Here is a 23,948-nt window from a genome sequence, read left to right on the forward strand (position 1 = left end):
ATGGATTGTCACAATCAATCTGATCCGACTCCGGATCCTCAGACGTCTTTCCACAGGAAAAACCACAGAACCTCAACCGGTCAGTATCTACTCTGATACCCACTTGCGAACTCTGCGTCGCTGTGAACAACAGTCATTCCCTGTGTTGAAGAACAGTCAGAGAGAAACAACGATTTGCACCCCTTGTTACTTGACCTCGCCTCAATCAGGCGAGCGTCTCAGAGCAGAATGACAATGGCTCCTAATATTGAAAGAAAACCATCATACTGCCAACACTCCGGTGAAATAGCAAAGCCAATCCTGGATATCAACCCAGGCAGGCTGAACGTTGACAAAAACGGATTTAACCCCTTTTTCTACCTTTACATGTTGGAGCTCCCTGGCCTGAGAGATTCCATCCTATAGATCCACTTCGTAAGCAGAAATGATTGTTTCTTTTTTTTTTCTTTTTCTTTTTTAAACAGGGATGGCAGGATAAAGTCCTGAACCTGACGCAACTCTGGTATGGCGTCGCTCACTACCTCCCCGACCAGAGGGGAATCGGTAAAATCTATTAGAAAAATATTGACGGGAAACATTTGTAACTCAGAATGTCCCCCTTTGGATTCTATAATCAACTCACAGGTCCTAAACAATTCCCGGACTAACCGAAAATTAGTCGATGAGACCCCACCGGAGTGGGATCCAGCCAGATAGACTCAGCGACCTGTGGCGGATGTGCTAAAAACAGAAAAGAAGATCCGCTTCTGCGAACCCAACAAGGCTGCAGAATTCTTACCTTTTCAGCTTCTACTGTCTGCACAGAAAAGGAAAAAGGAACGGTATCGAACGATTAAACGACTGCATCCCACAAAAGAATGCGTCCCCAACCGTTGCGAAGGAGTCTAACTCACGAAGTTAGACTCACCAGTGGTATCCGCCGAGCTTGACTGAACTGAGGTATCGCAAACTGCTTTATACCGACCGTCTAGTATCTCTCGGAGTCAACCTCAGCATTTTCCCGTTTACACCTCCTGCCGTTACTCAGCAACCAGCTGCAATGTTATAGAATATAAACAACATAGGCAACCTTACCCACTCTCTGTAAGGTAATTCCATCGGATGTCTTTCCGAACATAACACTCCTCCATGTACATGCAGTGCAAAAAGGTATAGAAATAAAATATCACTTAGCTTCCTGTGTATGATCCTTTATGACAGGGCTCCACGTCAACCAGGAGTTGACTGCCACAATGTTCTCTCCACGTCAGGAAGAGAATAAACCTTCGGACTCCATGAGAGGCTCGAATACCAACTCGTCACGGCCGAACTGGAGTCTAATCAACAGAGCGACCAGCACATGAGAAGAAATACTATTATTTCAGCATTCATTGATATACATAATCATAATGTAATACACCATATAACACACATATCCTAACTATGCATATAGAAATATATATATATAACATATACAGAAGTGGATTGTCCAGACCCGTTAGGTCGCTAGTGACAGTAATGTGTTCTGAATGTGCTGAGATGCCCCAGATGTGAATCTACCAGGAAAGTTATGGTTGACATAAACTTAGTAGATGTCGACAGCAGGGAATAAAAGCGGGCAAAAAAATAACAATCTTGGAACCCCGAGGGGTCTGAGGGAAGCATATATAAATTCAATAATACTCCCCCTACATATACCTATAAATATATATATACAGGTACCCGGCCATAACAGCCTGTTAATCTTTTTACCCAGTAATACCGTTGATGCCGACAGGGCACCCACCAACAACTGTGTCTCCCATGGCGTGTCTACTTTTATAAGCACACAAACACCAACCTGCTAATACTTAATTTCCTGAATCAAGTACCGACAAGCATCGGCGATGCAGACAGTTATCCCCACAGCAGCTTGTGACAAAGCCCTCACACATGTCGACATATGTCGACTAACCGATAGTGGGTAACAGACAGGAAAACACTGAAATTCATGTAACACAACAAGGATTATGCGTCCATTATAAACATAATGCTATATATCTCCCATATAGCACTTAAAATCACTGTGCCCCCTCTCCTTCGTACTATAAAGCAAGGCTTGGCGGGGAGCTGCAGAAAATGGCGCTGACTCCGTTGTGAGGGCTAAGCTCCGCCCCTTCTCTACGCGCTAAACCCCGCTCAAACTAACATATATATATATATATATATATATAGATCATATATTGATCTTGGGGGGATGTATATATCGCATATAATAAACAATATAGCAATTGCTGCCCAGGGCGCCCCCCTGCGCCCTGCACCCTCGGAATCCATTGGTGTGTGGGAGCAATGGCGCGCAGCGCGCGCTGCGGTACACTGGCGGGGTGAAAATACCCGGCGTCCAAGCCTCTAAGTATGTCCCCACGCCAGCGAAGCACTTAGTAATATGCCGCCCAGGGCGCTCCCCCCCCAGCGCCCTGCAAGAGGCGATGGTGATTGGGAGCGCAGCGCTACCGCTGCTGCTCCCTCCGTTTTGCGGCACACTGGCGGGGTGAACATACCCGGTGTCCGGGCACCTAAATATGTCCCCCCGCCAGCGCTATAAACCTCAGCAACATGCCGCCCAGGGCGCCCCCCTCCCCCAGCGCCCTGCACCCTGTGAGAGCGTTGGTGTGTGGGAGCATGGAGCGCAGCGCGACCACTGCGTGTTACCTCCGTTACTGAAGTCTTCTGCCTTCTGCATACTCACCCAGCTTCTTTCTTCTGGCTTCTGTGAGGGGGGTGACAGCGCGGCTCCGGGAACAAGCAGCTAGGCGCACCAAGTGATCGAACCCTCTGGAGCTAATGATGTCCAGTAGCCTAAGAAGTAGAGCCCTTAACTAAGAAGAAGTAGGTCTGACTTCTCTCCCCTCAGTCCCACGATGCAGGGAGCCTGTAGCCAGCAGGTCTCCCTGAAAATAAAAAACCTAACAAAGTCTTTCTAGAGAAACTCTGTAGAGCTCCCCTAGTGTGTGTCCAGTCACTCCTGGGCACAAAGTCTAACTGAGGTCTGGAGGAGGGACATAGAGGGAGGAGCCAGTTCACACCCAGTTTAAGTCTTTATAGTGTGCCCAGGCTCCTGCGGATCCGTCTATACCCCATGGTCCTTTTGGAGTCCCCAGCATCCTCTAGGACATAAGAGAAAGTAAGATACTGTACAAAATGAATCACTTTACTGTAGGGTGCCAGCTCTTGTCTAGCTCTAACACTGACTTTTAACACGGTCACAGGGTCATTCATTAAATTCCTGATTAAGTCAGTTTCTATAACATTGTGTTTAGATGCCATCTCGTCTTTTTCCAGAGAACATGTTATCAAAGCTATACATTTTTATTCAATATATTTGTGCCGGATAATTCTCTGTGGGTGAAAACAACATTGCTAACACTCACAGCTTTCACTTGGGGACGGTTTCCAGCACAGGCTTGCTTGGACAGGTCTTGGCGTCCTATAAGAAGGCATACTGGCTCCGGCCAATCAGAAGCAGGCTGTTGCCGACACTGATAGATAGCGTGCCTTATAGGAAGAGCAATGCCAAAAGGCAGAGACTCCAAATCCCGAAGAGAAAACCCTTAAAAAAAATAAAATAATAATAAATAAATGTATTTTACTGAATATTACTTGTACGGTATGCAGTCATAATGTAGACATTGACTATGCTGACAGTTATTTTACGGACAGCTAAAAAGTCGACATCTAACATGTCAACAGGAAAATGTTCACATATATGTCATGTCAATATAGTCAAAATGACGACACCACCATTAGGGTTATGCACACATTAAAATGACACTGGCCACACCGTGACCATGTCAGCATTTCATGAGTTTCCACATTGTGACCATGTCAGCATTTCATGAGTATTCACGTTGTGACCATGTCAGCATTTCATGAGTTTCCACATTGTGACCATGTCAGCATTTCATGAGTATTCACGTTGTGACCATGTCAGCATTTCATGAGTATTCACGTTGTGACCATGTCAGCATTTCATGAGTATTCACGTTGTGACCATGTCAGCATTTCATGAGTATTCACGTTGTGACCATGTCAGCATTTCATGAGTTTCCACATTGTGACCATGTCAGCATTTCATGAGTATCCACATTGTGACCATGTCAGCATTTCATGAGTATCCACATTGTGACCATGTCAGCAGTTCATGAGTATCCCAGTTGCGACCATGTCAGCATTTCATGAGTTTCCACATTGTGACCATGTCAACATAATATACCAACCCCACTTGTACTACGTAGCTCACCTATGTCTGTCATCCATACCACCAGCTTTTCAGACAGACCAGACACAGATGGACTGGGTTTTAAGCTATGCCTGCAATGACAAGTAAAACAGGTCAGTAACAAAGTCTCAGAAATCCTATAGATAAGGGGAGTCCTGAGTTCACACCTTCTGTCATCTTCCTGCTGTTGTTTGCGTTGCCCTATAAATGAAAACGTGCACCATTATACTCAATACATATAATAGCGACTTGGGCAAGTGATTGTAAAACAGAGGTATGCACCATTTACCTGCTGTTATTTTGGACAGGTACTTTGAAGTCTTGTTTAAGATTGCGTTCTCATCTCCAAGTATGTACAAAGCAAAACTCTACAACAAAGTTAAAAAAAACAATGTATGTGTAGCATGCTCAAACCTACACATGATCTTCCAATGACCATATAATAGATAAAAAAAACAAATATAAATATAAACAAAGATATAAATGAAAAAACAGCATTAACGATCATGGCCAGACTAAACTTCAAATATAATTACATATTCTATTGTGATAAATAATAAGAATTTACTTACCGATAATTCTATTTCTCGTAGTCCGTAGTGGATGCTGGGAACTCCGTAAGGACCATGGGGAATAGCGGCTCCGCAGGAGACTGGGCACAAAAAGTAAAAGCTTTAGACTAGCTGGTGTGCACTGGCTCCTCCCCCTATGACCCTCCTCCAAGCCTCAGTTAAGATACTGTGCCCGGACGAGCGTACATAATAAGGAAGGATTTTGAATCCCGGGTAAGACTCATACCAGCCACACCAATCACACCGTACAACTCGTGATCTGAACCCAGTTAACAGTATGATAACCGTAGGAGCCTCTGAAAAGATGGCTTCCAACAATAAACAACCCGATTTGTTTGTAACAATAACTATATACAAGTATTGCAGACAATCCGCACTTGGGATGGGCGCCCAGCATCCACTACGGACTACGAGAAATAGAATTATCGGTAAGTAAATTCTTATTTTCTCTGACGTCCTAGTGGATGCTGGGAACTCCGTAAGGACCATGGGGATTATACCAAAGCTCCCAAACGGGCGGGAGAGTGCGGATGACTCTGCAGCACCGAATGAGAGAACTCCAGGTCCTCCTCAGCCAGGGTATCAAATTTGTAGAATTTAGCAAACGTGTTTGCCCCTGACCAAGTAGCTGCTCGGCAAAGTTGTAAAGCCGAGACCCCTCGGGCAGCCGCCCAAGATGAGCCCACCTTCCTTGTGGAATGGGCTTTAACAGATTTTGGCTGTGGCAGGCCTGCCACAGAATGTGCAAGTTGAATTGTACTACAAATCCAACGAGCAATCGTTTGCTTAGAAGCAGGAGCACCCAGCTTGTTGGGTGCATACAGTATAAACAGCGAGTCAGATTTTCTGACTCCAGCCGTCCTGGAAACATATATTTTCAGGGCCCTGACTACGTCCAGCAACTTGGAGTCCTCCAAGTCCCTAGTAGCCACAGGTACCACAATAGGTTGATTCATGTGAAACGCTGAAACCACCTTAGGGAGAAATTGAGGACGAGTCCTCAATTCCGCCCTATCCGAATGAAATATCAGGTAAGGGCTTTTATAGGATAAAGCCGCCAATTCTGATACGCGCCTGGCTGAAGCCAGGGCCAACAGCATTACCACTTTCCATGTGAGATATTTCAAATCCACTGTGGCAAGTGGTTCAAACCAATGTGATTTTAGGAACCCTAAAACTACATTGAGATCCCAAGGTGCCACTGGAGGCACAAAAGGAGGCTGTATATGCAGTACCCCTTTGACAAACGTCTGAACTTCAGGCACTGAAGCCAGTTCTTTTTGGAAGAAGATCGACAGGGCCGAAATTTGAACCTTAATGGATCCTAATTTTAGGCCCATAGACAATCCTGCTTGCAGGAAATGTAGGAAACGACCCAGTTGAAATTCCTCCGTAGGGGCCTTCTTGGCCTCACACCACGCAACATATTTTCGCCAAATGCGATGATAATGTTTTGCAGTTACATCCTTCCTGGCCTTGATCAGGGTAGGGATGACTTCATCTGGAATGCCTTTTTCCTTCAGGATCCGGCGTTCAACCGCCATGCCGTCAAACGCAGCCGCGGTAAGTCTTGGAACAGACAAGGTCCCTGCTGGAGCAGGTCCTTCCTTAGAGGTAGAGGCCACGGGTCCTCCGTGAGCATCTCTTGCAGCTCCGGGTACCAAGTTCTTCTTGGCCAATCCGGAGCCACGAGTATCGTTCTTACTCCTCTCCTTCTTATGATTCTCAGTACTTTTGGTATGAGAGGAAGAGGAGGGAACACATATACCGACTGGAAAACCTACGGAGTTACCAGAGCGTCCACCGCTATTGCCTGAGGGTCCCTTGACCTGGCGCAATATCTGTCCGTGTGACTGCTCCCCAGCCTCTCAGGCTGGCATCCGTGGTTACCAGCATCCAATCCTGAATGCCGAATCTGCGGCCCTCTAGAAGATGAGCACTCTGTAACCACCACAGGAGAGATACCCTTGTCCTTGGAGATAGGGTTATCCGCTGATGCATCTGAAGATGCGATCCGGACCATTTGTCCAGCAGATCCCACTGAAAAGTTCTTGCATGGAATCTTCCGAATGGAATCGCTTCGTAAGAAGCCACCATTTTTCCCAGGACTCTCGTGCACTGATGCACTGACACTTGTCCTGGTTTTAGGAGGTTCCTGATGACAATGCTAAATTCCTTGTCGTATAAACAACCCTTTATGAAGCTAAGAACACTGTACGCTGTTTGCTCAAGAAGTACCGTAATGGTACGCTATTGGCGTAGCGATCGCTCAGCCGTAGGCGAGACGCTCAAGCGTCACGTTCGCTCACGGCCCAGTGATCACAGGACACGTTATTGGCTATGTCTAGGGGAATGATTCGCTATGGCGTAGCATACGCTCGAGACCACGAGGAGGTCACCAGCGGCGCAGACGCTCACAACGCTATACCTTTATGTTAAAACCTTATACCAATGAAATACACAGAATACCTTAATGTGAGTACAGGGTGTAAGTGCAACCTTGTGTAACCTGACTATCTACAAAGCTGCTTGAGCGTCACCGACGCTCAAGTGAACACTTAACACTATAGAAAATACACAGATACTGGTTTAGGTTCCAAGGCCTATTAACTGTATTATATCTAATATACTTGTAAAAAGGGGGTAACAGTACAAATGATACACTACAATATAACAGAGACTTCCTAACCACAGATCTAAACAATAAATACAAAAAGACAATACTACACTGACCTAAATGCAATACAGTACAATACTATAATACTATGAGAGATATAAGAGAAAAGAGGAGAGAGAGAGAGAGAGAGAGAGAGAGAGAGAGACGGAGAGAGATGAGAGAAATTGGCTCACAATAACATTAAAAGACAATATGGTTGCAGCGAAGCTTACACATGTGAGGAACAATCGCTGCGCAGTTAATAAATGCTGAGAATCTTTGTTTAGAAAGTACTTGAGCTTACCTATGCTGCCTGTCCCTATATACACAACACCCAGCTACACAATCGTCCCTACAATGCCGCATGGGGCAGAAGCTAGACTCCATTTTGGGAAAAACTCCAATTGATTCCAAAATGTCCAAGCCTCAAAACAATGCATATGTTCTGATTTTACAATTCCAAACAATCTAAATCACCTTTCACAATTTCAAGCAAACACAGTATCTCTATAACCAGAGCATATGAGTTATCACAAGACCAGACCACCAGGTACTCACAAGTATCAGCCTGCCATTGCTACCAGCACATATTCAAAAGTACTGCATGGTGGTATTTATGATTAACAAGATCCCAGCTACCATCACAGATTCCACAGGGCACCAACACAAACACCCAACAATCATCCCAGCCAAGTTACAATATCCTATTTAAACCAGAAAGCAATATGTCTATATTTCCTTCTATAGCCATGTGATTCTATACTTAGCCTTTGGGAAGGAATTCTGTCCTGGGGATGTAGCCGCCATGCTGCTTGATGCTAGCTTAGTTCTGAGTGAGAGAGTCAGCCCCGTGATCTCCAGTGGGTATATCATACCTGCATTCCAGCTGTGGGGGTGTGTCAACCACCGGAAGTGTGTGTCCCTCCCAGCATGTGAGCCAGCTGCATCAGTGGCCTTGGTTATGTAACACAATGGGTGATGACCAACACATTCCTGTCTAGTGAGAAGCTATTGTTTGGCGAATACAAAACAGAATCCTGTCTGGGTTCTGTTCTATATTCATGATGTCCACTTTCAGTTGAGACAATGACATCTCAGCCCTCATTCTCCTGTATACAAATCCAGCCCCATTTGTAAACACAGGTGTTGACCCTCCTCATTGAGTCTCAAAAGCTCAGTGTAATTAAAGACTATTGTACTCCGTCTGCGGGAAAGATACTGATTTGGAGTACAATTGATCTTCAATTACTATTCCTGTGTTTACCTTATGCATGTATAGATATGAGGCCCTCTTAACATGCAAACTATTGTTAGCGGGATCTCTGAGGTCAAAGAGACATTTGAGACCTACTGATGCCTGTCTCCAACTGTTCAGATGCATGACTAAGTAAGGACAAATAATAATAAATAAATGGACATAACTTCTTATGTCCATAACTATTCGCACGAGCAATTAATCTGCTCCAAACCAACACCGGAATATTGCTATTTAAATACTCTTCCGATAGGTACCAAACACCACTGTCTGACTCCTGTTAGGCCCTTCGCACAATACAAAGAGGGATTCCTCCGTTCAGGGACATTCTATATTAACCAAACTTTCAGAATCTATCAAAGGGACCATAATCTATAAACTACATTAATTGTGAAAATATGTAACGAATGAGTCGCACGCTACGACTACGTAAACTCTACCGTAAATACGCATACCGCGCCTGTGAGTGCACGCTGCTGTGAGTATGTGTACGTACGGGAGAGCGTACGCCTGCGCAGCGCGGACATGAATGAGGTGCAAATATGGCAACGTGCATAGAGACATTTTTCTGACTTCGACAGTCCACCCTTTGGCAGTCAATAATAACTGCCACAAAACATTTAAGGAGAAAAATGTAAGTCAGGGGTTAATTGATTTCCATGGTGGGGTAAGGAAGAAGAGAGGAGTAGGTGTGAAAAGGGTATGACCTAGTGAGAGAGTAGAAGCATGTGTGTATGAGTCCATGTTTGGAGGGTCATGTATCATCGTGCCGTACGTGTGGTAAATCAAGCTTCGAGGTATTGCGAAGTATACATTTGAATTCCTTCTTATCCTGTGGTACAGGTCTGTGGATGGGCTGTCAAACTCTACCGAGCTCATTTCGGCTGTGGTTGTAACACAATGGGGATGCACATTTTAGTTGATGATACATGAATTGGGGGGGGGTATGTGGTTGCTGCTATCTGTGCCTGTATTCCCTATCGACTATGTGTGTTATTACCTGAGGGTTGCAGAGATGAAGATAAAGAACACTTACGAAAAATGCAATGATATTCTATGTCAGGTTAATGTACGTTCGTCGATTGGGGTTTTGATTGGTGTCGGTTGATTGGAGTCTTCTTCTTTGTGCTTTTGCTCATAAATCGTGAGTAAAGCATACAACGTCCATGGATTTACAAAAAAAAATGTTGGGCTAGCGTGATTTTAAAGTTCCTAGGGAAACTGGGGTACCCATGGCATTGTCCATCAAAATCTTGTATAACAGGTCGTCTGCTCTTCTTCTTTCCATCTTTCCGTTGTCGGCCCCTTGGCTCATCAAATCCTTCGTCTACGTGGGTCTTTGTACCTCGGAGGAAAACATAGAAATGGGTGAAAGACGGACCGTATACTCATTACATCATCACATTCTGGTTTCTATCATTGGGTCATAAATCAAATCCAGGTTAATTACAGTTTCCTCACTCCTCAAGCTCATCACTTTTGTACTTTGTTTGCACCTCATCAAAGCCTGCCCGCATCTAAATATCAATCCAATAGATATAACAACACCTAAGATACACAGGAGAAACTTTCCAACATCCATTATGACTCCTTGAGCCCACTCTCCCAAACCGGAGAACCAATTTCGCGGGTTCAACCATGACACCCAACCAGTCAGCTCATTACCTACAGCAGCAAGGGTGAGATTGTGTTTTCGACGAAATTCCCACTTTAATTGCAGAATATCGTCCATCTTTTGGTCTATGACCTCTACCGGATCCTCGGTGCTATTTGTGATATACGTGCAACACTTTATGCCGTACTGTGTTGCCAATGTAACACAATATCCGCCTGTTACTGCTGTAAGATAATTAAGAACCATCCTATGCTGAACTAGTTCTGTTTTGTAAGCTTGAAGTTCTCTTCCAGTGTATCTAAACGTGTCATCATACATTTCAGTGATATTATCTAACAAATTGGCGAGTGCGGAAATGTATCTATAATTCATCACACCTCGAGCGGTGCGAGTGAAATCTAACGCTACCAGAACCTGAATCCCGGTGGATTCATGGATAAGATCAGAGGCCGGATGCTCTAACCTTTCTGACAGTTGTCTTTTAACAAGGTGCTCGTAGTGAGTGTGAGTATAAGGAGTTTGGGCACCACGGTGTATGTCCTTCATTTTGTCATGTGTAACAGTCATTACTTCAGGCAATACTTTTCCAATATAACACAATCCTTCAGAGTTTGGGGCAAGCCACTTGTACGCCTTTCTCCCACATATGAAATATGCATCATCGGGGAGAACATAGGGGACGGAGAAGGACATGACCATGTTACAAACCTTCCAGGTGAAATCTCCTGACCCTAATTCTTCCATCTGCCTAATGCACGTATCGGTTTGTACGATATGTGCACAGTATCCTGGTGATACCTCTCCAACTTTAGTAATCCTATTTCCTAAGGTATATCGATACCGAAAAGATTTTCCTCTACTGGCTATGTGGCGTACGAGCTCGGTATCTGTAGGCATTCTATCTGCTCTGTGTGAAAAGGTCATGGTAAGGTTGCTCCATGACACTTCCCAATTTCCCGGTTTTCTAGGATTGGAGATATTAAAACATAAGAGGGACCTATCCACATGGTATTGGTGGAGCTTCAAACTAGGAGGGCTGGAGATGTTAAACCTCCGGTCCACCGGTCTCCCACCACTTAGCTCAAGTACCTCCCCTAACGTTAAAGGAAATGGTACTAGCCCTGATTTGCTGTGACCCTGAGGTACTTGAGAGCATACCCAACAATCGGTCTTGTTTAATACGTTACCCACTAAGGAGTGATAGTCACTCAATGGATGCCGGTCCATATGGATATTAAAACTAGATTGGCATTTCTTTGTTACAGAGCCTACAGATACAACTTTCTTTTTGAACTAACATTCCTTCACAGTTGTTTACAAATAACATGGTTGTTAGATCGTGCCCGGTACTCGCCTTTGCTTGGTGATTGGGTTGCTATTGGAAATTTACACCTCCGTCTCAGTCATCAGGACCTTTCTGGATCCTTTCTCGACCTCACTGGTACTCTCACCGAAACAGACTGCTCTGGTCAACATCATGGTTAACGGGAAAAATCCATATCACAGTCTCTTGGGGCAAGTCCATCTTACAGGAGGAGAAAAGAAGAAATTTGTAAATGGGGTATAAGAAAATCAGTTTGAGGGGGAGAGAACTCGTTACGATAATAAGTTCTCTCGTCTTGTTGTTCTTCTTGTTATGCTGTCCTCTCAAAGGTGTTGTCTCTCAGTCTTCAAAAACGATCATTCTGGTGATGCAATATTCCTTCCTAACCGACGATCTTTCTGTAAGGAGCAAAAATCTGGCATTACCATTGGTTAACACTTAGGGGTGACATACCATCTTTAAATCATGGAAACATGAGTGAGGAGAGAGAGAAAATAAAAAAACAAAAGAGATAGAGAACAATTCATGTGCATATATACATTACATAACTCGACAATAACCATCAATAAGAAAAGAGAAACAAAGCATTTTTAAACATTGTAAGAAAACATTGTTAGCATTAGAAAAACATTGTCAGACTTATTAGGCTGTCATATCTATGTATCTACTGGTCTCCTTGAGCAGTCCCTCCCCACCAGCACTTGCATTATTCCACTGTCTGTATCTGGCCAGAATACATTGTGGTGGATAGGTCATGCTGGGGTTTGGTAGACTTCTGCAAGGACCAAGCGAATATGCAATGTTTGAATTCTTACCAATAATCGTCAGAGATGGGGATAGAGAGAGAAAGAAAAAAACATTTTTCACAAATACATTTACAACGTTTAACCTGGTCATTCCTGTGTCTTCAGTGAATGACCTCCCAATTTACTAACCGTTACCTCAGGCTTACCATCAGTTCTAATGATCACCTTTCCTGACTATATATTATGGGTGTGGCCCAAAATTCTTCCTATATGATCCCTGCTTGTAATTTGGTGTGTCATATTCATGCTCATTTTCATGTCTAGGGGGTCTAACTTTATGTGGGTTATTACAGTTACTGGCATAATGCCCTTCTCTTCTACAATGATAACAAACCCTGGGCTTCCTCCAAGTGTCAGTGAAATGGGGTCTTGGCTGATTTGATGCCTCCTCAAACGTTTGGATGCTCATCACCATCAACCGCTTTCCCTGTACCTACCTGATTCCTTGGATACCATGATTATGTCGTTGTCTAGGGAGTTGATATACCTTCTGTGAATCTTTGATCATACAGTTAGATCTTTCCTAGGATCTGGGTAATCAGACATGTTTGATCTCAATTCTGTCCGGGACCAGGGATGGCGCATTGCACTGTCCTTGACGGGAATGGTTCCCTGATCGTCAGTCTTCCCATTGGGGACTGTGATCACCCTGACAGGACTAAACTCAATCACATCACCTTGTTTTGGTCTTACAATATGGGGTACATTTGTTTGTGCGTGATATAAAACATTGTACGTACCTGTGGACACGACCTCACCTGACCCTCCGTTAGGGGGTTTGATTATTGCCTTTACCAATTTGGTCGTGTCCACCTGGATGTCTTGTAGGATGGCTTCTGGAAGAGGTGCCGACATCGTTCTGGGCTCACTTTCTTGTTTGTATTCCTGAGGAAAGTTTATCATGGGGTGCGACTTGCATGGGTTAATAGTTGTACATTCAACAGTATTACAATAATCATTGTTACATTCATTACACTTATTCTTATTATCTATACTACAGTTGCTAAGAGCATTTTTATTGTTCCACTTTTGTGCTTTTCTCTCCGCAATCAACTCCTCTCCTGCAATGTATGGTGGGGGAGGAGCTGTGGCAATCAACTTCCTGACTGCCCCAGATCCTGCCGCCAGAGCCAAACCTCTCTGTATCTCACCTTCCTGGTGCCATAACTGTAAATATTCATAATGTTTATTTTGTCTCTTCGTTGGTTCAATGAGACTTATCCTCCTCCTTAAATTTTGTAACACTACTGGACTGAAGCTACCTATTCTTGGGAATTTGTCCCTGTCTTGTACAGTCATTCTCTCCCATTCATCACATAAAACCTCTGTGTGACTACCGTATTTTTCACACATTACATATCGTGCCGACCCAACTGGTCGGTTCACAGAATCAACTTGAACCAGGGTTGATCGCCCCCTACCTGAACAAATGGCCCCCATAATCTGCAGGCGTTGCTTATTCCTCCTTGAATATCAAGGCTTTCAGCGAACCCTTACAAACAAACCAAGATGTCCTTGGGCAGGCCGGCGGTGGTGGTTTATCAAGTACCCCACTTACTTCTCGCCCACGTTGGCCTGTGCTGCAATCACTGTAGCCAGAGCTGCTGTACCCAACCTAGGGCCCCTGTGAACCTTTATTTACTGGAACATATGAGGGTTACCCGCAGGACACTTACTCTTTCCAGTAAAGTTGGGGTTGTTAGATAGTTCCTGAGTGACCAGCGAACTTCCCTTCCAAAAATAAAAAATTACACAAATCACGTCAGAATGTACAGATAGCGTTTGTGACCACTTTACTCTAATGGTATTAGGTCAGATTACTAACTACTGCACACAATAACGTGCGGTCCAATCGTTCAGTATACGAGCACTACTTGTCATGTACTGAAAGATCAATGGAATCTATGTTTCCGGCTGCGATTCCTTCAGCCAGAGCTTGTATGGCCTATATGGGTTCTGCACCAACACCCCAGGCGTTGTGCCACTGTACTTTTATAGCGGACCTCTTTGTCTATTTTACCTGTTACCTTATGACCTCCTGGTCTGTTACCTTATGACCTCCTGGTCTTGTTACCTTATGACCTCCTGGTCTTGTTACCTTATGACCTCCTGGTCTTGTTACCTTATGACCTCCTGGTCTTGTTACCTTATGACCTCCTGGTCTTGTTACCTTATGACCTCCTGGTCTTGTTACCTTATGGTCCGCTATACTCTAATGCTCAAATATTATTTAACCAGAGATGCCTCCCTAGCCACCGTATATGTCACTTACACGTATGTCCCTTGACGAGTACCCGGCTTTCCTTTTGGTTCCACCTTAAAGTTATATAAACTTTTGTATACAAAACACACTCGCTCAACACATGTACACTTTGTTTCTATATCTATTTCTGCGCAGAAATTGTCTTCAGGCCAAGAGTGTTACCAATTAGGAGCAGGATCTGTTAAACTAAATTTCAGATTTTCCAAAAATAGATTTGCGTTATTTACCGCGTCGCGTTATCTACCGCTGTGCATTAATTATCGCCTTTGCGTTACTTCACTTTATCACAACTTGAGCTACGTGGGCGTAACCGGATGCTACGTTGCGTAATGAACGCTGCGTGCGTCTGCCTTTTGGATTGCGTACGCTAGTCTTTGTTAGCGACACGTGTACGTAATGCAAAGATCCACCGTAACACAATATATACTTTTATCAATGTAAATGATCCCTGATCATCTACCGCAATCCACACTGACTGCCTTGTATCTCAGACAAACCGTGTGTTGTTCTATACTTTAACTATTACCTCTACTATGAAATAACAGCAAATCTCTTTTTAGCACTTTCTATCAACTATAAAATTGGCAAACAGGAATAGTGATATACGAAAATGAAATACACAAGTGAAAAGAAATGCAGGTATGTATGCGTACGCAAGACAAAAGAAAAATAAACAGTTTTAAAAAGACACAAGCGTTTTGTTCTTACTTCCGGTTACCGGGTTCCTTCAGCACTCTTTATCTAAGCGAAGCAGACGCTTATCCCGCCAGCACTATGAGACAATCTCCCACCCTTTGCTGGGGGATAATGTCTGCTGATCTACCTAGTGCAGATGTGAGAAGTATAGGACGAGCCCGCAATTGACAATGCTAAATTCCTTGTCGTATAAACAACCCTTTATGAAGCTAAGAACACTGTACGCTGTTTGCTCAAGAAGTACCGTAATGGTACGCTATTGGCGTAGCGATCGCTCAGCCGTAGGCGAGACGCTCAAGCGTCACGTTCGCTCACGGCCCAGTGATCACAGGACACGTTATTGGCTATGTCTAGGGGAATGATTCGCTATGGCGTAGCATACGCTCGAGACCACGAGGAGGTCACCAGCGGCGCAGACGCTCACAACGCTATACCTTTATGTTAAAACCTTATACCAATGAAATACACAGAATACCTTAATGTGAGTACAGGGTGTAAGTGCAACCTTGTGTAACCTGACTATCTACAAAGCTGCTTGAGCGTCACCGACGCTCAAGTGAACACTTAACACTATAGAAAATACACAGATACTGGTTTAGGTTCCAAGGCCTATTAACTGTATTATATCTAATATACTTGTAAAAAGGGGGTAACAGTACAAATGATACACTACAATATAACAGAGACTTCCTAACCACAGATCTAAACAATAAATACAAAAAGACAATACTACACTGACCTAAATGCAATACAGTACAATACTATAATACTATGAGAGATATAAGAGAAAAGAGGAGAGAGAGAGAGAGAGAGAGAGAGAGAGAGAGAGAGAGAGAGAGAGACGGAGAGAGATGAGAGAAATTGGCTCACAATAACATTAAAAGACAATATGGTTGCAGCGAAGCTTACACATGTGAGGAACAATCGCTGCGCAGTTAATAAATGCTGAGAATCTTTGTTTAGAAAGTACTTGAGCTTACCTATGCTGCCTGTCCCTATATACACAACACCCAGCTACACAATCGTCCCTACAATGCCGCATGGGGCAGAAGCTAGACTCCATTTTGGGAAAAACTCCAATTGATTCCAAAATGTCCAAGCCTCAAAACAATGCATATGTTCTGATTTTACAATTCCAAACAATCTAAATCACCTTTCACAATTTCAAGCAAACACAGTATCTCTATAACCAGAGCATATGAGTTATCACAAGACCAGACCACCAGGTACTCACAAGTATCAGCCTGCCATTGCTACCAGCACATATTCAAAAGTACTGCATGGTGGTATTTATGATTAACAAGATCCCAGCTACCATCACAGATTCCACAGGGCACCAACACAAACACCCAACAATCATCCCAGCCAAGTTACAATATCCTATTTAAACCAGAAAGCAATATGTCTATATTTCCTTCTATAGCCATGTGATTCTATACTTAGCCTTTGGGAAGGAATTCTGTCCTGGGGATGTAGCCGCCATGCTGCTTGATGCTAGCTTAGTTCTGAGTGAGAGAGTCAGCCCCGTGATCTCCAGTGGGTATATCATACCTGCATTCCAGCTGTGGGGGTGTGTCAACCACCGGAAGTGTGTGTCCCTCCCAGCATGTGAGCCAGCTGCATCAGTGGCCTTGGTTATGTAACACAATGGGTGATGACCAACACATTCCTGTCTAGTGAGAAGCTATTGTTTGGCGAATACAAAACAGAATCCTGTCTGGGTTCTGTTCTATATTCATGATGTCCACTTTCAGTTGAGACAATGACATCTCAGCCCTCATTCTCCTGTATACAAATCCAGCCCCATTTGTAAACACAGGTGTTGACCCTCCTCATTGAGTCTCAAAAGCTCAGTGTAATTAAAGACTATTGTACTCCGTCTGCGGGAAAGATACTGATTTGGAGTACAATTGATCTTCAATTACTATTCCTGTGTTTACCTTATGCATGTATAGATATGAGGCCCTCTTAACATGCAAACTATTGTTAGCGGGATCTCTGAGGTCAAAGAGACATTTGAGACCTACTGATGCCTGTCTCCAACTGTTCAGATGCATGACTAAGTAAGGACAAATAATAATAAATAAATGGACATAACTTCTTATGTCCATAACTATTCGCACGAGCAATTAATCTGCTCCAAACCAACACCGGAATATTGCTATTTAAATACTCTTCCGATAGGTACCAAACACCACTGTCTGACTCCTGTTAGGCCCTTCGCACAATACAAAGAGGGATTCCTCCGTTCAGGGACATTCTATATTAACCAAACTTTCAGAATCTATCAAAGGGACCATAATCTATAAACTACATTAATTGTGAAAATATGTAACGAATGAGTCGCACGCTACGACTACGTAAACTCTACCGTAAATACGCATACCGCGCCTGTGAGTGCACGCTGCTGTGAGTATGTGTACGTACGGGAGAGCGTACGCCTGCGCAGCGCGGACATGAATGAGGTGCAAATATGGCAACGTGCATAGAGACATTTTTCTGACTTCGACACTGACTAGCTCGGATAACTCCCTGGCCTTCTCCTCCGGGAGAAACACCTTTTTCTGGACTGTGTCCAGAATCATCCCTAGGAACAGTAGACGTGTTGTTGGAATCAGCTGTGATTTTGGGATATTTAGAATCCACCCGTGCTGATGTAGCACTACCTGAGATAGTGCTACTCCGACCTCTAACTGTTCCCTGGACCTTGCCCTTATCAGGAGATCGTCCAAGTAAGGGATAATTAATACGCCTTTTCTTCGAAGAAGAATCATCATTTCGGCCATTACCTTGGTAAAGACCCGTGGTGCCGTGGACAATCCAAACGGCAGCGTCTGAAACTGATAATGACAGTTTTGTATCACAAACCTGAGGTACCCTTGATGAGAAGGGTAGATTGGGACATGGAGATAAGCATCCTTGATGTCTAGAGATACCATATAGTCCCCTTCTTCCAGGTTCGCTATCACTGCTCTGAGTGACTCCATCTTGAATTTGAACCTTTTTATGTAAGTGTTCAAAGATTTTAGATTTAAAATTGGTCTCACCGAGCCGTCCGGCTTCGGTACCACAAACAGCGTGGAATAATACCCCTTTCCCTGTTGTAGGAGGGGTACCTTGATTATCACCTGCTGGGAATACAGCTTGTGAATAGCTTCCAATACTGCCTCCCTGTCGGAGGGAGACGTTGGTAGAGCAGACTTCAGGAACCGGCGAGGGGGAGACGTCTCGAATTCCAATTTGTACCCCTGTGATACTACCTGCAGGATCCAGGGGTCCACTTGCGAGTGAGCCCACTGCGCGCTGAAATTCTTGAGACGGCCCCCCACCGTGCCCGAGTCTGCTTGCAGAGCCCCAGCGTCATGCTGAGGACTTGGCAGAAGCGGGGGAAGGCTTCTGCTCCTGGGAAGAGGCTGCATGGTGCAGTCTTTTTCCCCTTCCTCTGCCCCGGGGCAGGAATGAGCGGCCTTTTTCCCTCTTGCCTTTATAGGGACGAAAGGACTGGGTTTGAAAAGACGGTGTCTTTTTCTGCTGAGAGGTGACCTGGGGTAAAAAGGTGGATTTTCCAGCCGTTGCCGTGGCCACCAGGTCCGATAGACCGACCCCAAATAACTCCTCCCCTTTATACGGCAATACTTCCATATGTCGTTTGGAATCCGCATCACCTGACCACTGTCGCGTCCATAACGTTCTTCTGGCAGAAATGGACATCGCACTTACTCTAGATGCCAGGGTGCAAATATCCCTCTGTGCATCTCGCATATATAGTAATGCATCCTTTAAATGCTCTATAGTTAATAATATACTGTCCCTATCCAGGGTATCAATATTTTCAGTCAGGGAATCCGACCAAGCCACTCCAGCGCTGCACATCCAGGCTGAGGCGATCGCTGGTCGCAGTATAACACCGGTATGTGTGTATATACCTTTTAAGATATTTTCCAGCCTTCTATCAGCTGGTTCCTTGAGAGCGGCCGTATCAGGAGACGGTAACGCCACTTGTTTTGATAAGCGTGTGAGCGCCTTATCTACCCTAGGGGGTGTTTCCCAACGTGCCCTAACCTCTGGCGGGAAAGGGTATAGTGCCAATAATTTATTAGAAATCAGCAGTTTTTTATCGGGGGAAACCCACGCTTTATCACACACCTCATTTAATTCATCTGACTCAGGAAAAACTACTGGTAGTTTTTTCACACCCCACATAATACCCTTTTTTGTGGTACTTGTAGTGTCAGAAATGTTCAATGGCTCCTTCATTGCCGTGATCATGTAATGTGTGGCCCTACTGGACATTACGTTTGTCTCGTCACCGTCGACACTGGATTCAGTATCCGTGTCAGGGTCTGTGTCGACCATCTGAGGTAACGGGCGTTTTAGCGCCCCTGACGGTGTCTGAGACGCCTGAACAGGCACTAATTGATTTGTCGGCTGTCTCATGTCGTCAACAGTTTTTTGCAAAGTGCTGACATTGTCACGTAATTCTTTAATTACTACCATCCAGTCAGGTGTCGACTCCCTAGGGGGTGACATCACTAACACAGGCAATTGCTCTGCTTCCACATCATTTTCCTCCTCATACATGTCGACACAATCGTACCGACACCCAGCACACACACAGGGAATGCTCTGATAGAGGACAGGACCCCACTAGCCCTTTGGGGAGACAGAGGGAGAGTTTGCCAGCACACACCAGAGCGCTATATATATACAGGGATAACCTTATATAAGTGTTACTCCCTTTATAGCTGTATTATATATTAGCTGCCAATAGTGCCCCCCCTCTCTTGTTTTACCCTGTTTCTGTAGTGTAGTCTGCAGGGGAGAGTCAGGGAGCCGTCCTTCCAGCGGAGCTGTGAAAGAAAATGGCGCTTGTGTGCTGAGGAGAAAGGCTCCGCCCCCTTCACGGCGGCCTTTTCTCCCGCTTTTTTCAGGAAACTGGCAGGGGATAAATGCATCCATATAGCCCAGGAGCTATATGTGATGCATTTTTTTTAGCCATATAAGGTTTTTATATCGTTTTTATTGCGTCTCAGGGCGCTCCCCCCCAGCGCCCTGCACCCTCAGTGACCGGAGTGTGAAGTGTGCTGAGAGCAATGGCGCACAGCTGCAGTGCTGTGCGCTACCTTATTTGAAGACAGGAACGTCTTCTGCCGCCGCTTTCTCCGGACCTCTTCGCTCTTCTGGCTCTGTAAGGGGGCCGGCGGCGCGGCTCCGGGACCCATCCAGGCTGAACCTGTGATCGTCCCTCTGGAGCTAATGTCCAGTAGCCAAGAAGCCCAATCCACTCTGCAGTCAGGTGAGTTCGCTTCTTCTCCTTTTAGTCCCACGATGCAGTGAGCCTGTTGCCAGCAGGACTCACTGAAAATAAAAAACCTATTTAAACTTTTACTTCTAAGCAGCTCAGGAGAGCCACCTAGCTTGCACCCTTCTCGTTCGGGCACAAAAATCTAACTGAGGCTTGGAGGAGGGTCATAGGGGGAGGAGCCAGTGCACACCAGCTAGTCTAAAGCTTTTACTTTTTGTGCCCAGTCTCCTGCGGAGCCGCTATTCCCCATGGTCCTTACGGAGTTCCCAGCATCCACTAGGACGTCAGAGAAATTACATATACAACATGGTGATGAGTGGGGATTTTTACAATCATTGATGAAGTAGACTGGCCAACAATAAAGAGTTGCTCAGTTCATTTATTTCTTCTATTAATCACATGGCATGTAGAAGGGACATGCCGTTATGATGACTGTAGGTTTGGGCCATTCTAAGTTGCATTCATGCATTTTTGCATAGTTGACACATTCTAAGGGCCAGATTCAATTAGCTGTGGTAATTAACCATGGGCTAATGCAGTGGCCGGAGCTATTCTATTCAATTACAGACCACAGGCTGCATTTAATGTGGATCTCTGTTCAAACCTGAGGGAAGCTCGAACATAAATGCGCAGTAAGTGCCGTTATCGCGGGTGCTGCTAGCGTGTTAACCCACAGCTCCGGGTACTTATCTCAGAACCTATGTTAACGGGCTTTAGCCGCAGATTTACCGTATGAGAAGAGGGGTTGTAACAGAATAGTTCCAGGAGTAAAAGAATTAGGCCTGTTTCACACACTCCGGTTTTGACCGGCCTGCAAAAATCTGGACAAAAGTTGGACATTTGTTTGCCGGCCGGCAGTGCCTGTCATACACAACGGCTTTGAGCCGTGTTTAATGCTGTGCGCATGCGCAGCAGCACAAAAACCGGTGTGTATGATAGAGCACATTCACACACACTCCACTGGCTTCACGGACGGCACAGCCATGACCCGGCAGCCATCCTCTTCAGTGCATAGATCCGGATGCTACACAGCGACTGTGCCATGTCCGTGTGAAAGGACTCATCAAGTATTCACTACAATCCCAGCACGGCAAAAAGCCTTCAGGAGTTTGCAGTGCTGGTCAAAACCGGCTAGTGTGAAATAGCCCATAGGCTACAATCCTTTTCCTTGCATGGTAAGTTTTAAAGGCTAATTGAATCCAGCCCTTAGAGTTTATGTAGGATATTTATTTCTCAGCTGAATAGTTAGGCTTATCATAATGAATTACACAGGTTCTGTGGCTGGTTTTAATCAACCAGAGAACCTGTGTAATTCATGAGTGTCCCGGTTTAAAGGGATAGTATGGTCAGCCTATGAATAATACATATTAAATTAACTGGGCTGTTTTTAGCTAATTACATACAGTAATGTTTACCATGCTCTCTGTCATTATTCTGTAAGAGGCTGCCCTGTTAGACAGGAAGTCTCACTAAATGTTCCCTAATTACGCTATAGGAGGCAGTCCCAGTGAGAGACCAAATCCAGCCTATAAGAGAGCAGTACTGTGCCTGCCTGCCAAACATACATGTCCTGCAGCTACATCCTGTTACACCAAGGTCAATCACAATAGAACATAGATTTACAGTGGGCATGAGGGGTCAAAACAGTTTTATTAGGAAAACAATGCAGTTCAATCTCAGAACAGAAATAGCTTTAGCTATTATGAAATTTATAGCCATACACTAATTTTCCAACAATACATAGTAAAGGGGGAATCTTATTGTAACAGGCTTGTCGTACTGCGATATTATTAATCTGTAGCCGCCCAAAATAGACATTAATAACAGCACAGTTTATACTCACACTGCTGAGGAAAACACAACACATTTAAGCAGTGGCTTCGGAAGTTTCTCCACAATCGCTGTGGTCCCAGTCATTTCAAACCCATTATTCTGAGAGTTTGTGGGATAGTTAACTTCACTCTCAATGGCATTTCACTAATGGAAATGGGAGGCCAGGTATGTCCACAGAGTGCATGTACTGAATTTATAAATCAAGTACTGATCCTCAAAGGTGGACATACTCATTAATCCAGAGTCTCACCCCTTTTAATCCCCAAACTTCATCATTGCAGAAGTTCAATACCTTGAACAAATAAGAAACACAGTGTATTACCAGAACTACCAGCTTGCTTCTCTCACAGATCCTGGGAAGATATGGATAAGCAGCCATTTTGTCTCCTTTCAGACACAAGCTCAGCCAGTGGTATATACTCGGTGGTTCAGCAGTAAAAAACGAAGGATAACTCATGAAACCAATCTGGGCTGCAAGAAAAGTGTAATACAAAGAGAAAAGACAGTTTTACGGAGAAACACTGGATAACTGGAATGCAGTATATAAAATTATTATTCATATGAAAGCAACCACAAAATAGGATTTTGGTTACCTACCGGTAAATCCTTTTCTCATAGTCCGTAGAGGATGCTGGGGTCCACATTAGTACCATGGGGTATAGACGGGTCCACCAGGAGCCATTGGCACTTTAAGAGTTTGAGAGTGTGGGCTGGCTCCTCCCTCTATGCCCCTCCTACCAGACTCAGTCTAGAAACTGTGCCCGAGGAGACGGACATCTTCGAGAGAAGGATTTAACACAGATAGTGGCGAGATTCATATCAGCTCACACATACAAGGTACATCAAGCTAACTGAGCTTGAAAAATCAGCAACCGCTGAAACATTACTTACCAAGTAACAATGCAGTACTCAACTAAAACAAAAGTTGTACTAAACCAAATAACGATAGCAGGAAAACGAAGCGCTGGGCGGGCGCCCAGCATCCTCTACGAGAAAAAGATTTACCGGTAGGTAACCAAAATCCTATTTTCTCTTACGTCCTAGAGGATGCTGGGGTCCACATTAGTACCATAGGGATGTACCAAAGCTCCCAGAACGGGAGGGAGAATGCGGAGGCTCCTGCAGAACTGATTGACTGAACTTCAGATCATCAGAGGCCAAAGTATCGAACTTGTAGAACGTGTTCGACCCAGACCAAGTCGCAGCTCGGCAAAGTTGTAACGCCGAGACGCCCCGTGCAGCCGCGCAGGAAGACCCCACCTTAAGAGTAGAGAAGGCCTTGACAGACGTAGGACACGGCAATCCTGCCGTAGAATACGCATGCTGGATAGTGTACCTGATCCAGTGAGAGATCGTCTGCTTAGAAGCAGGACACCCAGTCTT

At 44.7% G+C, this 23,948-nt stretch overlaps 1 protein-coding gene across 3 annotated transcripts in view; it reads right to left on the reverse strand.

Annotated features, from left to right (window-relative positions):
* Nucleotides 1–23,948, reverse strand: part of ANAPC1 (anaphase promoting complex subunit 1) — a 365,074-nt gene that overhangs the window by 207,910 nt on the left and 133,216 nt on the right. For all 3 annotated transcript variants that reach the window (XM_063918099.1, XM_063918098.1, XM_063918100.1), the window contains exons 21-25: nt 22,888–23,036; nt 4,530–4,608; nt 4,408–4,441; nt 4,262–4,332; nt 3,393–3,571 (exon numbers count right to left, since the gene is read on the reverse strand). In XM_063918099.1, the coding sequence (XP_063774169.1) occupies nt 3,393–3,571; nt 4,262–4,332; nt 4,408–4,441; nt 4,530–4,608; nt 22,888–23,036 (512 nt within the window). The remainder of the gene's footprint in view (nt 1–3,392; nt 3,572–4,261; nt 4,333–4,407; nt 4,442–4,529; nt 4,609–22,887; nt 23,037–23,948) is intronic.

This window comes from Pseudophryne corroboree, chromosome 4 (genome assembly GCF_028390025.1).
Source record: "Pseudophryne corroboree isolate aPseCor3 chromosome 4, aPseCor3.hap2, whole genome shotgun sequence".
Lineage (NCBI taxonomy): Eukaryota > Metazoa > Chordata > Amphibia > Anura > Myobatrachidae > Pseudophryne > Pseudophryne corroboree.